The 15,091-nt window shown below is 36.7% G+C and overlaps 1 protein-coding gene across 1 annotated transcript; it reads left to right on the top strand.

The window, feature by feature from the left end:
• The first annotated feature begins 2,190 nt into the window (after positions 1-2,190).
• LOC121425075 (protein farnesyltransferase/geranylgeranyltransferase type-1 subunit alpha-like) lies at positions 2,191-13,943 on the top strand. Its single transcript, XM_041621036.1, has 7 exons — positions 2,191-2,370; positions 8,735-8,849; positions 10,459-10,563; positions 11,234-11,509; positions 12,174-12,236; positions 12,852-13,023; positions 13,774-13,943. Exons 1-7 carry the CDS (start codon positions 2,214-2,216, stop codon positions 13,873-13,875), a joined length of 990 nt encoding a protein of 329 aa, XP_041476970.1. The 5' UTR covers positions 2,191-2,213; the 3' UTR covers positions 13,876-13,943.
• Positions 13,944-15,091: the final 1,148 nt, after the last annotated feature.

The raw sequence follows: 15,091 nt of genomic DNA, 5'->3' as shown, positions 1-15,091 counted from the left end.
ATCTTCAAAGCGAGATGCCTATGTAACTAAATTTAGATAATAACTGCTAGCAAGAAGCGCGAACAGAATTCTTAAATATATATGCTCTGACTTGATCTAAAGGGGACATTTTAAGAACTTTTTGCAGTTAGCCATAAAGACGATGCATGTTTTAACCAATGGCGGCGGAACTTTTTTTTTGGGGGGGGGGGCAAAGCAAAAAAAAGGGGCCAATAGGGGCAATTTGGTGGAAACGGATATTTTCACCATTAGATTATCATCTGTGTAAAGAGGTTGTGTGTTTTGTAGTAACTAAATTGAGCACAATATTTTTAAGTGATCACTAAAGTTATATATTAACGTTTCATTTCTGCGAGCGTAGAGAGCAAGCGGTTTGGGGAAAAAGTCAAATCTGAAGATGTAAAATTCACCTTTTTGGTCAATTACTGTTAAAAGGGCATCCTTGTGAGATGTTGCGAGCGAATCACGTGCTCAAACTTTTGGAAATTTCATGTGGGCCTAGAATGATAATATTGATATAGATATTATTTACCCAGGGAAGCCACTTCAGTTCTGAAAACTATTCTCCCAGCTATTATTTTTTTTTAACAAGAATGCTTAGAATGTCCAGTTTTCATGTTGGAAAATCGGAAAAATTTGGCTCACGTTTCTCGCTCGCATCAAGTATTGTTTATTGAGGGACCATTCTATTCCTGGTTACAAAAAAGAAGTATGAAATGTCCAGTTTTCAGGTTGGAATATCACAAATTTTAAGCTTGCGGTTCGCGCTCTCATTATTTAGTTCGTGAGATATATATTCTATTCATGAGTCACTAAATGCAGTCCTTAAAAGATTACTTTCTGAAGCCTGTTGTATAAACCTTTTTTACCTGAGAATACTCTGGTAAAAACTGAAAACTAAGGTTAGTCTGATTTCCGCCATTGACTTTAGCACAGGGCAAAACTCTTGTAAAAACAACCTGAGTTTTCTCAGGTAAAAAGTTTTATGCAACGGGCCCCAGGTCAGTATATAAACAAATTACAGCTCGCCCTCGCATTAATTCTTTAGAAAGATACACATCTTTCTCACGATTACAAAAAATGCTCCGAATGCTCACTTTACGTCTTGTTACATGAAATTTCTACTAGTTTGAGCTTGCGATTCGCGCTTTCAACATCTCACAACGATCATTATTAGTATTATTTTTATTTTTATTACCAGCAGAAGCTGTTATTTAAAATGACATCCCCTCCAATACAAATCCTATTATCTAGAGGTTGCTCGCACGCTTCCAACACACTTGATCCCCTGCATCTTTAATTAAACCAGCAAATTTGCTTATAGGCAGCAATATATTGCTCAGATAAAATCGAAATTAGCCTATGCTTGATCAGGGCGCCTATATTCTTAATGAAATACATGCTTTGGCCCCAACACACGCATGTATCATCGATCGTTATTACTATCATTGCATAATATCGTGTAATCTTGTAATGACAACATCGTTTTGTTACCAAAATGAATTATTTTCATTTTCGGAAATACGAACCTTATTTAATTTTCGGATTAACGAACCTTATTTCGTTTTCGGATTAACGAACCTTATTTCGTTTTCGGATTAACGAACCTTATTTCGTTTTCGGATTAACGAACCTTCGGAATTACGAACCTTATTTCGTTTTCGGATTAACGAACCTTCGGAATTACGAACCTTATTTTGTTTTCGGATTAACGAACCTTCGGAATTACGAACCTTATTTCGTTTTCGGATTAACGAACCTTCGGAATTACGAACCTTATTTCGTTTTCGGATTGACGAACCTTCGGAATTACGAACCTTCGGAAATACGAACCTTCGGAATAACCGAACCTTCGGAATTACGAAGCTTCGGAATTACGAATGTATGCAGGGAAGAGTATGGAAAGAGACAGAAAGGGGATAGTCCAATCCTAAGGGGCCAGGGGCGTGCGGGGGTACCATGAATCCCCAGGCATGAATGATGGGAAAGGAAAGTCAATGATTAATGTAAGGTAGTCTATATAGCCTAAAAATGCTTGAACATTTATTTGAAACCTAAACAAGAAAAGGAAGACTAAAATCAAGGGAGGGTGGGGAGGGAGGGGCTTGCTTTGAATTTGCTAGCTTGGACAGATCGCGAGCGAGCGAGCCAAGCATGAAGGAGCTCAATACCTCAAGCGCAAGCGCATTTTAGACTAGAGAGTACGGTAAACCATGGCTGCTCAAGAAGTCGATGCTGATTCTGGATCTGAATTCGATGACGATATGACGTTCCAGTTTTATCGAGATCGTCCTGAGTGGAGTGATATTAAACCAGTTCCTCAAGACGATGGCCCCAACCCTGTAGTCCGTATTGCGTACTCAGAAAGATGTAGGTAGACTTGTTTTTTTTTGCTGTTTAAATATTTTTTTTCTTCAGTCCCATACACTGGAAATTGTGCCATGGGCATGGCATGACTTACAAATTGAATTTGTGCCAGACGTGGAATTGTCATTTGGAAAGCAAGAAAAGTGACTGAACAGGAGAAGATGAGGGGGGGATCTTGACACCTGGCACCAAAATATACCCACCCTATTATTATCATTGGATGATGTGGAAAACTGGAATATAGAAGTAACATTGGGCATCAAATATTTTTAAACAGTAGGCCCTAGACACTCTAGGCGACACCGCAATACTTACCCGTGTTAAGAAACTGGGACTCCACTCACGCGCATTTGGGCCGCCCTAGCTTAGAACTAAGCTTTCTTTCCGTAAAAAAAAATTATTCTTATGATTAAATAAATATTAATTAATACATGAATACTGTTAAATCGGTACTCACCGGTTCTCTTCTTGAATTTTCTGCCAATTTCCCACGCTGCTGGCTGCAATTCCGCGGTAAATTCCGTCGCCATAGAGAGCTGTTCATGCAACGTTATTTATAAATGGAGCGCCCTTTACGAGAGTTGTTAATGCCGCGGAGAAATCGTTAGGCATTTTGGCCTGTGTTCAAGGCGTAGCTGTTCTATTTTTTTTTATAAAATTATGTGTGAGATCGAAATCTCAGCGAGTAAACACTCTTCCAATATGGAAGAGTGTATACTCGCTGTGATATGATCCCGATAGGGAGGCGCAACACCCCCACCCACATGGGCGCAAACCCCAGGGCCGGGGGACATGTCCCCTCACCCAAAATAGTAGGGGGCACATTATGAAATGTCCCCCTACTATTTTTGGTCATGTCGTTCAAATTCGAAATGTATTTTGGAAGAGACGATCTTACTTTTGGCATGCCCCCTTTTTTTTGCTTGTTTGCTTGTCAAATTTCTTTTGGTCAAGATGACCTTCTTTAGAGGGTGATAAACCTTCTTTTTTTGTTTGTTTTTTGCTTGTCAAATTTTCCAGCCCCTGGTCCCCCTACCTTTGGGGAGAGATTTCCGCCCTTGCAAGTAGACATATACTCTTGATATTGTTTGCGAATCTGCACGGGCGTCGATCGAGGGCTGGGGATGAGGAAAAGCGGTGAGACGAGAAAAAAAATAGAACTTAGAAGGGGAAAGGCGACAGAAAAAAAGTGAACGAAAGAAAAATTAATGGAAAATAAAAGGGAAGAGTAAATAGGGAGAAATGTGATGGGTAAAATAAATTATGGGAAAAGAGGACAGAAAAAAAGTGAACGAAAGAAAAATTAATGGAAAATAAAAGGGAGGAGAAAATAGGAGAAATGTGATGGGTAAACAAAATTATGGGGAAAGATTCTGGACGCACTATTCATGTTTTATCATGAAAAGGATAAGTTATTTATCCGCGAGCAGACACTTTTTGATATTGTGATCTGAAACTGGATAATGATTTAAATAGAGAACAATCTGCGTATCTGAATTAACGTGTGTTTTAGATTTCGACCTAGAATTTGGGTATTCTAAGTAACTTTCTTATCATGAAAATCAATAAAGAGAGCGCAAAGCGCGAGCTAAAAATATATGATATAACAAAGGGTGAATTTAAGCTCTGTAATGCAAACACTTTGTGGGAAAATTGTGAATTGTGATGGATCACAGTTAAAAAAGAGCTGATGTATTTTATTTTTATTACTTTGAGTTTTTACATAGGACCGGAACATGCTATGAGGGCATTATGTCATCATATGAAATTGATGACCATCTTCCTATTTCTCTCGCATGGGAGCGCGAAATGTGTTAATTTTATGGCCTGAAAACTGGACATTTAAAGCACTTTGTAATTATGCATAAGAGGCATTATATATCTATCAATGCGAGCAGAAATCGCGAGTCGAAGTTTTTGATAAACTGTCATCAAATTAGTTTGATTTAGAATTAATATTGGGATATACATAACCGACTAATCCAAATGCTATAGCGTGCGGCGCTAGCTGATACGTTTTAACAATCTGACCTGAATAGGGAACTTTTTGAGAACTTTATGGAATACAGGAAAATAATACGTACCTGAAAATTCAAATTTTGCGAGCGCGCAGCGCAAGCAGAAAATGATAATGTTCAGATGATATCACAGACATTTTTACAGAGCACTTTTTAAAAATCAATTTGTAAATGAAACAAAATAATGAAAGTTCAATTTCCCAGCTGAAATATGTTTTGTATAATGACTTCAAAGTTTGATTTTTCAAGCTCCATATTGAGCAAGATATGCAAATACCCTAAAAGACAATAAGGCGCGAAGCGCGAGCGAAAATTTTTTATCCTAACAAATAGATTTAAAAAAAATTATTTTCAGAGTCTTCCCCTAATGTTATTTCATTTAATCATGTTCCTCCTCTTATGTTTGCCTTTCTTCTTTTTTCCTCTCTTTTCCCTTCCTTTTCTTTTTTCCTTTCTTTTTTTTTCTTTTTTTGCTCCGCCAATAGGGGGGCCCGGGCCCCTCGGCCCCCCTGGATCCGCCTATGTTAGCGGTTGTAGGTATAAATCGCGCTCTAACGCTCTAAAACTGTGTTCTTTATCAAAAAGCTGTCTTTCATATTCATTTTGTTCGCAAAAGAATATAAAGTTAATTTCAATCATTGTATATAGTTATCCTGTTTATGATAAAAATACTTAGAAATTGGGTTAGGTTAGGGTTATCAAATTATCAGGGCAGAAAATATATATTTTTTTCTCATTTTGCGCGTCGAGCTGGCACTATTTGATCTGTGTTATTATGTTTTTGATGACATTCATTGTATTCACAACAATAATAAACATTGCGCACGCGCCGTGCGCCGCATGAATTATGTAGATCAGGTGAATAACTTACCGCTACACACGAGCAGTTGCTCTATATATTCTATGTAATATAATATATAGAGCAACTGCCCATTTTTAATGGTCCATAATATACCCACTTTCTTCTTTTTTTGGAACGAGTATGAATTTATCTACTGATATACTGAATGTACAATAAAAGTCATTATCATGTATTTCTTGGCATTTCATTTACTTTTTTTACCATAATTATATCACACAGCTGTTCGCATAGGCCTACGCCGTCACAAATAACAAAACAAAATCTCACTTTTTTTCTTTTTTGGTGGGGGATAGATTTTCCATACGCATACGTACAATTTTTCAAATTATTTTTTTCTGCTATTTTCATAATAAACTTTAAATGATTTCGCCTTTGCACTATTATTTTTTTAAAGACAAAATTACATCATCATCATATCATCGTCACCAACTTCATTCTCATCTTTATCACCACTACCACCATCATTATTATCATCATCATCATCATCATCACCGCCACCATTACCACCACTATCATCTTCACCAAGATAAATCCTGCTTTTTTTCCTTCCTATTTTCCTCTTTTTAGAGGGCACACCACCACGCCCCCTTACTGGATATCCGCCTCTAACGTTTGTTGTTGTATATAAGTTGGCGGATGCCTCATGAAATGAAATAATATAAAATAAGGAAAGGGAAACTAATTAGAAAAAGGACTGAGGAGAAGAAAAAAGAAAGCCAAACAAACAAGAAAAAACAATATCAAAATTTTGTTGTAAAGTCTTCTACGTCAGTTTAATAATTATGTTTTCAATGAAATGAGAACATAAAAAAATGAAACAAGTAAGATGGGCTATACATCGTAGCAAAGAAATAGAGGGAAGCTCCGAGACAATAAAAAGGGTGAGAAAAAGAAAAGACTTTGAAATACTCACAACACGAGCATAATAAAAAAAATTGGAATAAGCAAGGACAAGTAGCTGAGGGACACCCCCCCCCCCCTCTCTCTCTAGTTATTTATGTATCAAACTCGCATACACAAGAATTTCTTACTAATCAAAATATTGCGAGCAAAAAGCACGAGCTGACATTTTTTTAAATATTCAAAACTGATAGAGAGACACATTTTAAACAATTCATGAATCATAATAATTATACAACTAGCTTACCAATCGAATCATTCGATTGCGACAAATGATCTGAGAATTAATGCTTTTAGGAATTCATTAAATTAAAGCAAAGTATCTCAACATTAAAATAATTAAGGCGGGCGCAAGGTATCAGCTACTACACCGATAATTTTTTTTTTGACATTTGAAGTATTTTCGGTAATCATGAAAAAGATCGGATATTTCATGAAAGCTCAAATCCCGAAGAGCGGAATATTTTTATTAATTGACTTTTTAAAAAAATGTTCTAAGCCCCATTTAATATTTGATTATAAGTCGATGCATTAAAAGCTGAAAAAATAAAGTATTTTGTGTTCCTCTATCATAATTGTCTTTCTCTTTAACCCTGGTTCTTTTTTTCTGGGGGGAAGCATTTTGGTTAAAAAAAGAGAAAAAAGATAATTGCTGGCTTGTGGACGCCCGGTGTGGACGGTGGTAGGGACACCCCCCCCCCCCGTAGTTACGCCAATATGGGACCAAATGATCCTAAATGTCCGAGGCGAAACTTGTGCAATCAAACGTTATTTCTGAATAAATTAAAGCTTGCGCTGTTCAACTTCAATCTCTTTCAGCTAAATTTGCGATGAACGCTGCGTTATGAAATATATAATTATCAACATCTGGCGAAAAGAATAACCGACCGATCACCTGACGAGAACGCGTATACGTGATCTGCATATCAGGTCCGATCGAGAGTCAGAAGTGAAGGACAACTGCCAAGAAAATCAGGAAAAAGTCGTCAAAATGTAAGTTCCCCTTCATTTCTTTCAATTTTTTATTACTTATTGAAGCATTAATGTATCATTAAAGCAAAATTTCAACAAAAGCCTCAAATTTAGCTAGTACTTTTGTTGAAATTACAATAAATTTAGATCCACATAAATCTCTAACCCAATTTTAGCACTGATGTCGCCTATGAGGTCCATACATGTAATGTTTGGACCTCATTGGTACTAGGAGTGGCCCTAGAGGCACACAGCCAATTAGAGACTGTCTTTAATATGGGAGATTATATCCAATATCAGAGACTTGTAAAGAATTTGGGTATCCAATTTTAGAGACAGTCTCCAGTTTTGGAGACCAATGTCCTTTGTTTACATTTGCTGCAAAAGGATTACCTTGGCGGCAAATAAAAATGTGATGAGCAGATTCCTCATGAAAAATTACCCCTTTTCACCATCTACCTGACCTCAGTGAGACAAAATTTTGGGTGGAAAAAATCATGCTTTTGTTGGTGTTTCTTTTGTCCTTTTCCCATATTGGCCGTGCACCTCTACTGTTAAATCGTCATAATCAGATAGGCACTGCCTGGCCAGAGAATTGGGATTGTCTCAGCACTCATGGTCTAGTGCGAGTCATCATATTCATAACCTTGTTCATTGAATGAGTCGTGCGAGGTTATAGTATAAGTATACTAACAAAGTTAAAGGACAAGTCCAGCCCAACAAAAACTTGATTTGAATAAAAAGAGAAAAATTAAGCAAAAATAACACTGAAAATTTCATCAAAATCAGATGTAAAATAAGAAAGTTATGGCATTTTAAAGTTTTGCTTCATTTCACAAAACAGTTATATGCACATCTCGGTCGGTATGCAAATGAGGAACTGATGAAATCACTCACTCCCCATTTCTTTTGTATTTTATTATTTGAAATATGAACTATTTTTATTTTCTTGTCATTGTCATGTGAAATGAAGTTTAATTCCTCCCTGAACACGTGGAATTTCAGTTTTTTAACATTTTGTGCTTCAGGCGCGGGAGGTCCTAATCGTCAAATTCGTAAAAATTGAAATATTGTACAATCCAAACAATAAAAAACAAAAGAAATAGTGAGTGAGTGACATCATCGACTCTCTCATTTGGATGCAACTGGCTCGTTCACATAACTATTTTGTTAAATACAAGCGAAACTTTGAAATGTCATAACTTTCTTATTTTACATCCGATTTTGATGAAATTGTCAGCATTGTGCTTGTCTGATTTTTCTCTATTGATTCAAATCAACATTTTTCTGAGGTGGACTTGACCTTTAATACTAACCTCGCACACACAAAAAAATTTGCAGAGGATTTCTACCTAGTGGGTCGTGCCTAGCGAGGAGGCTCCTGTAGGTTAATGTCATATCACTGACGTGCTTTATCTCCACGGAGCCAGGGACGGGGTGCCATTGCACAACATGCATTGCAAGAGTTACCACGTGCTAACTTAAAGGAAATCATGCATTTTATTTAGGGTTTTGAGCCCAGACTTAAATGTAAATTGGCTACAATATTGCTTTGACCCTATATGTAATACCTTAGAGATGAACCTTCAAACGTTTTAATAATTATATATTGCAGTTCAAGATGTATTTGACTATTTACGAGCTGTACTCAAGGCAGATGAACGCAGTGATAGAGCACTGGACCTTACCAAAGATGCTGTGGAACTCAACGCAGCTAATTATACTGTCTGGTAATTGATAACTTTACCATTTCTCTTTTCATTACATGAATAATTTTGCAAAAAATCGAGAAATTCTGACAATTATCTGAAATTCTGAATTGTTCTACAAAAAGTGAACACCCAGTAAAAGTGGTCGTTAAGAAACGATCAATTTGAAAGTAGCAGAAAAGGATCTAGTTTCATAAAATGACAATTGAAAATGATGTTGCCTTTGGTGGTAACTTTCATGGACACCCTGATTGTGACCATGGTAATTAAAGCTGATGACACAGTTTTTTTTCATTGTGTTTGCAAAAGAGCCTAGGTTTTGAGAAGAAAGTTTGAATTTTGTTATAAACCAAGTGTATGATAGAGTAGTATGATAAGATTATTCCACTTGTGTGGGCAATTCTTACACCCTATTTGTTTTTATTATTTTTATCATCATTATTTTTATTGTTGTCATTTTTGTCTCACCTGCGAAGCAAAGTGAGACTATAGGTGCCGCTTTTCCGACGGCGGCGGCGTCAACATCAAATCTTAACCTGAGGTTAAGTTTTTTGAAATGACGTCATAACTTAGAAAGTATATGGACCTAGTTAATAAAACTTGGCCATAAGGTTAATCAAGTATTACTGAACATCCTATTAGAGTTTCATGTCACATGACCAAGGTCAAAGGTCATTTAGGGTCAATGAACTTAGACCATGTTGGAGGAATCAACATCGAAATCTTAACCTGAGGTTAAGTTTTTGAAATGTCATCATAACTTAGAAAATATATGGACCTAGTTCATGAAACTTGGACATAAGGTTAATCAAGTATCACTGAACATCCTACATGAGTTTCACGTCACATGACCAAGGTCAAAGGTCATTTAGGGTCAATGAACTTTTACCGTATGGGGATATCTGTTGAATTCCCATCATAACTTTGAAAGTTTATGGATCTGATTCATGAAACTTGGACACAATAGTAATCAAGCATCACTGAAAATTTTGTGCAAGTTTCAGGTCTCATGATTAAGGTCAAAGGTCATTGAGGCTCAATGAACTTTTGCCGATTCGGGGGTATCTGTTGAATTACCATCATAACTTTGAAAGTTTATTGGTCTAGTTCATTAAACTTGGACATTAGAGTAATCAAGTATCACTGAACATCCTGTGCGCGTTTCAGGTCACATGACCAAGGTCAAAGGTCAATGAACTTTGGCCGAATTGGGTGTATCTGTTGAATTACCATCACAACTTTGAAAGTTTATGGATCTGATTCATGAAACTTGTACATAAGAGTAATCAAGTATCACTGAATATCCTGTTCGAGTTTCAGGTCACATGATCAAGGTCGAAGGTCATGTAAGGTCAATGAACTTTGGCCATGTTGGGGTTTTTGTTGAATAACCATCATATCTCTGTAAGTTTATTGATCTAGTTCATAAAAAGTGGACATAAGAGTAACCATGTATCACTGAACATCTTGTGCGAGTTAGAGTAGTATTCAAAGTCTGCTGCTATATTGAACCGCGTGATGCAGGTGAGACGGCCAGAGGCATTCCACTTGTTGTTGTTACATGTATGTATTGTATACTTTTCTTTAACTGAGATTCATCACTTTGAATTCTGCTTCTTTTGACTTCCAGGCACTACAGAAGAGTATTATTGCAGTCATTAAAGAAAGATTTACGTGAGGAAATGAAATACATCTCAGAAGTAATCTCAGATCATCCAAAGAATTATCAAGTTTGGTAAGGGAATAGCTGCGGTTCCATGACATTTGCTCTGGCGACAATTGCTCCAAATGGAAATCTGCATGTTGGTCCAAACATAACATCTATTTTTAAGCGTCCAAAGCTAAATAAACCCCAATCCTTATCTTTACATTATTCTGAACCAAACCTAACTCTAACCCTATACTCTTTGAGATATTAAGCCAAGAGCAAATGTCGCAGGAGCACATGTCGTGTCACCATAGATTTAAGATCATAACTTGAGATATTTTGGTTATATGTGCTTTTAGTTTAAATACACTAGTAGTGGTTATATTTCTGTGTTAATTCTAATCAAATTCAGCAAAATTGAAAATCAATATCAAAATTACTTTATACGGTCATGTTGATTTACAAAATAATGACTTAGGGCCTCTAAAATGCAGTATTTGCTTGTGGATGAGGCCTAAACAGTAGTTTCAGCACGTATTCTAACCACTTCTAAATGATGAAAATGCCTAGAAATTTGAATTTGCAAGTGACATTAATTTTTATACATAAATAGGTATAGATTCCTTCATTAACTTGCAGTTTACTACTATTCTTCAAATAATATTGTCAGTGTCTTCATTGATGTTTATATCTTCCTTCACCCCTCCTAATATTCCCTTTAAGAGCATTTTCAAATGTCTGTGTATTCATCCCCCAGGCACCACAGGAGAGCGATCGTAGAATGGCTCCAAGACCCCTCCGACGAGTTAGACTTCACAGAATCCATCCTCGAGAAGGACTCCAAGAACTATCACGCTTGGTCTCACCGCCAGTGGGTCCTGCAGGCTTTCAAGGTGTGGGACGGGGAGCTTGACTACGTGCATAGACTGCTCCAAGATGACCTCCGCAACAACTCGGCCTGGAATCAGAGATACTTTGTCATCAGCAACACGACCGGGTTCGGTGACGAGAGTGTCGTAGACAGAGAGGTCAAGTAAGTTTCATATTAATTTTTTATTTCTTTTAATTATTCAAAGTATTGTTATGTAGTATGTATTTAACTTCCTGTTATTATTTCAGTCATTCACCTTCTCTTGTTTACAAACTCCCCTAATGTCATCGAAGAATTCCAAAACCCCCAATACCATTTAACTCCTAAACCCTGACCATAAACGACCAACCCTCAGTGACATCAGCCAACTTCAAGGAACAAAAGTTCTAAGAAGTATGACTCGCACTTCCAGCCCCAGTCACTTGCACAGAGCATGACCACAGCCCTTATAACAGAGAAAGTTTTGATAGACAGTTACCTGTAGACCAATCAGAGCAGGTTTAGATCACTCCCACTTCAAATTGTTACAACCCCCAAAACTAATGATATAAATAAAGAGAGATAATACTACTAGATCCACACTCATCCATATAGACTGACCGACTTAGGTTGTAGGATTACCTCCGAGAAATACAATAGGATTTATGAAACTTGTAATAATGACGATTTTTTTGTATCTTTTTTTCTTCAAAATTTTGAAGAAAAACAAGATTTTAGGCTGGAAAATAGGATAAAAAGAAACTTCAGGTGACCAGCTCTGAATTTGAAGGATATGGGCAGTGGGCTTTTACCAAAGAAATGTTCTTTTCTCTCTCATTTTCATTAGGTATGCAGTAGAATTCATCAAGAAGGCTCCGAATAATGAGAGTTCATGGAGTTACCTCAAAGGGTATGTTATTCATCACTCTAACCATCTTATGTCAGGTTCATCAAAAGTTGTAGAGTGAACGTAACATGTATGTTGAACTACATTTGGTGCCAAGGTGGGATTTGAAACCCTGACCTTGTTGTGAATTGCCTTGAGACTTGATCACAATTCTGCAGCTCTTCAGGGCATTCATGCATTCTTATGTTTCCTTGTTTTGATGATGATTCATCATTGTCAGGATTTTATATCAATAAACGTTTGAATTTGAATTTGCATGCAATGGGAATCCGGGTAGGAGCACATCCGTCCTGTGCCCCCCCCCCTTGAGAACCAGAAAAATATTTGTTTGTGGAAAATGTTGTGCACATGCAAATGAAGTCCTCTTCTTTTTTTCTTTGCATTTATTAATATTTGGGGGGAAGGGCTTGTCAAATTTTTCTGGCATAAATCACCATTAATTAGGGATGAAGACCTTGTTTTGTGGCTTGTTAATTTTTTTTTTCGGCACAAAAATCCCTCCCCCCCTCTTTTGGAAAATCCTGGGTATGCCCCTGCATGCATGAACTTGGATAATCAATCAACCAGATTAGAAAATGGAGTCACCCATTTTTTTCTTGCTTCCTTTTAATTGTTCAGGGTGTTAGCATTGAGAGACATCTCCAGCTTTCCCGCACTGATGCAAGCCTGTCAGGATATGTACGACGAGAACATCAGATCTCCATTCCTTCTGGCCTTCATGGTTGATATATATGAAGACCAATTAGAATCCAAGACTCCTCCAGAAGATACACTATTCAAAGCTACCCAGGTAATGTTAACTCTTCCAAATGATCCTTGATTATTTAGAATGTATGTCAATTTCTACAGGCTAAAGACAAGTTTGTTATAAAAAAAAAATACAAATTATTGGTAAAGGTTTGAGGAAAATCTATTAAAGATTAAGTAAGTTGTTAAAATTTTAAGTTGCTCCATGTTTTGGAATATAAAATGTATAAATTTCAATTTTTTATGGTTCATGATGACTTACTTTTGTTTTCATTTTAGTAACGGGTGTGAAATGATATGTCTTGATATACTGAATGTAAAGTAAAAACCATTCTCAATTCTCTGAGAAATTTTGGTTGATTTTTTTTACAATTTTATATACTGTTGGAAAGCTGCTTGCATATGACCTCACATATCAAATAATTACATTTCTAATAACCTTTATATTCTTTGATGGATTTATCTCAAACCTTCACAACAGTTTTGATTAGTTTTTTCTGCTATTTTTACAATAAACGTTTTTCAGGGTGAACTTCCCCTTTAAGGCTGCTGATTCGTATCTGCTTTAAGTATGCCCAACAATAGATAATTCATTTTTCAGCAAATTACCTGAATCATTACACAATTTATTTAAAGGTTTTTTTTTTTCTTTGGTTCATAGCTACAGCCAACAAGAGTTAGTGTTTTGAAGTCATTCAGAGGCCTTTCTGACATTTTGTATAATCAGCTTTTTTTATATCGATGTCCAATCTATCTTCTATTTTTGTAGTTGATTTGTTTTTCTCTGTTTCAGTTATGCGATGTCCTAATCCAAGTTGATGCCATCAGACTGAAATACTGGGAATACATCAAGAGATCCCTGACACTTCGCTTTGGGAAACAAGGAGAAGCATGAACTTTTGACGCTTGAAAGTAAAAAAGCCTGCATATATTTGTTGCTGTAAAGACACTTGCAAGGAAACGCTGAATGGATATCTACAGAATGCTTTTGCATGAGATCATGTTAAAGGAAGAGTTTGGAGAGGAGATTTTATAAATGCCTAATTTACTTTTTCGCTAACAAAGACCTTTCATACTCGATCATTCCAGGGTCTGAGATGGATAACTTGCTAGTGTAAATGATCTTTTTGTCTTACAATTATATTCAGTGTGATGATCAGGGCCCATTCAGACTAAATGGATGATCCACTGCTTGATACAGCTGTTCTGCGAGTTTGGTACACTTCACATTCAGAAATCCTAGTTTCAGTTGTGCTGAAAAGTTTGTGAACCCCTCGGCAGAATGCACTCCTTCATGCTGAGTGTTGAATGTAGACAACTACAACACAATAATGTTTGGCAAGCCCAGAAAAACAAACTTTATTGAATGTAATGTTTTATCACTTGATTTCACAGTTATATCTAAAACATGGCAGAACTTGAACTCTTTGAATATGTTCATTTTCTGGTGGGATTCACCAACTTTTGAGCACCATTCTGCCGTACTCTGGCAAAAAGAAGCAAGTTACAAAAGTATCTTTTGTTATACATGAGCAATGTGTGTTTGTCATTTACATAGGCATCAGTGAAATTTATCAGCATATTTTCTTCAATATCTTTCCATAGAATGATCATTTCTCCCCCCTCCCCCAAAAAAAATGTTTTGCCTGAATGTGCAACATACAAAGGGTGTTTCAGAAACGTCAAGAACTCAAATTTGACTGATGTGTCACTTGCTACCTTTTGCCAAAGTTGGGCACCATTGTATGTTTGTTTTATCAGTGTGCTTCCAGAGTTTGTTTTTGTTTGTATCCATCTGGAATACTAACAGGGGCCTGTTGCAAAAAGAGTTGCGTTAAAACGCAAGTCAAAAAATCAATCGCAAGTCCCAAATGCGCGCTGTTGATTGGTTGAAAATCAAGTTGCGCATGACTTTAAGAGTTGCAATTGATTGCAACTCTTTCTGCAACGGGCCCCAGATGGTCAAATTGTCAGATCGTCTAACACCATCAGGGCCATAACCCACTTGGTCTACTGTCAGTTTGGTCTACCGTTTGGTCCAATCATGGCTTCGTTTAATACTCACTTGTTCTCACTTTAATTTTGTCTAATGCCCAAGCGTCCAATTTCCT

This window comes from Lytechinus variegatus, chromosome 12 (assembly GCF_018143015.1).
Source record: "Lytechinus variegatus isolate NC3 chromosome 12, Lvar_3.0, whole genome shotgun sequence".
NCBI classification, from domain to species: domain Eukaryota; kingdom Metazoa; phylum Echinodermata; class Echinoidea; order Temnopleuroida; family Toxopneustidae; genus Lytechinus; species Lytechinus variegatus.
The sequence above is the reverse complement of the archived record's forward strand: the minus strand, read 5'-3'. Positions and strand labels throughout refer to the sequence as shown.

Coding starts and splice junctions, on each gene's coding strand:
- LOC121425075 (XM_041621036.1), top strand. CDS start 2,214: ATGGCTGCTCAAGAAGTCGATGCTGATTCTGGATCTGAATTCGATGAC. Junction 2,371..8,734: donor TATTGCGTACTCAGAAAGAT/GTAGGTAGACTT, acceptor TATATATTGCAG/TTCAAGATGTATTTGACTAT. Junction 11,510..12,173: donor GTCGTAGACAGAGAGGTCAA/GTAAGTTTCATA, acceptor CATTTTCATTAG/GTATGCAGTAGAATTCATCA.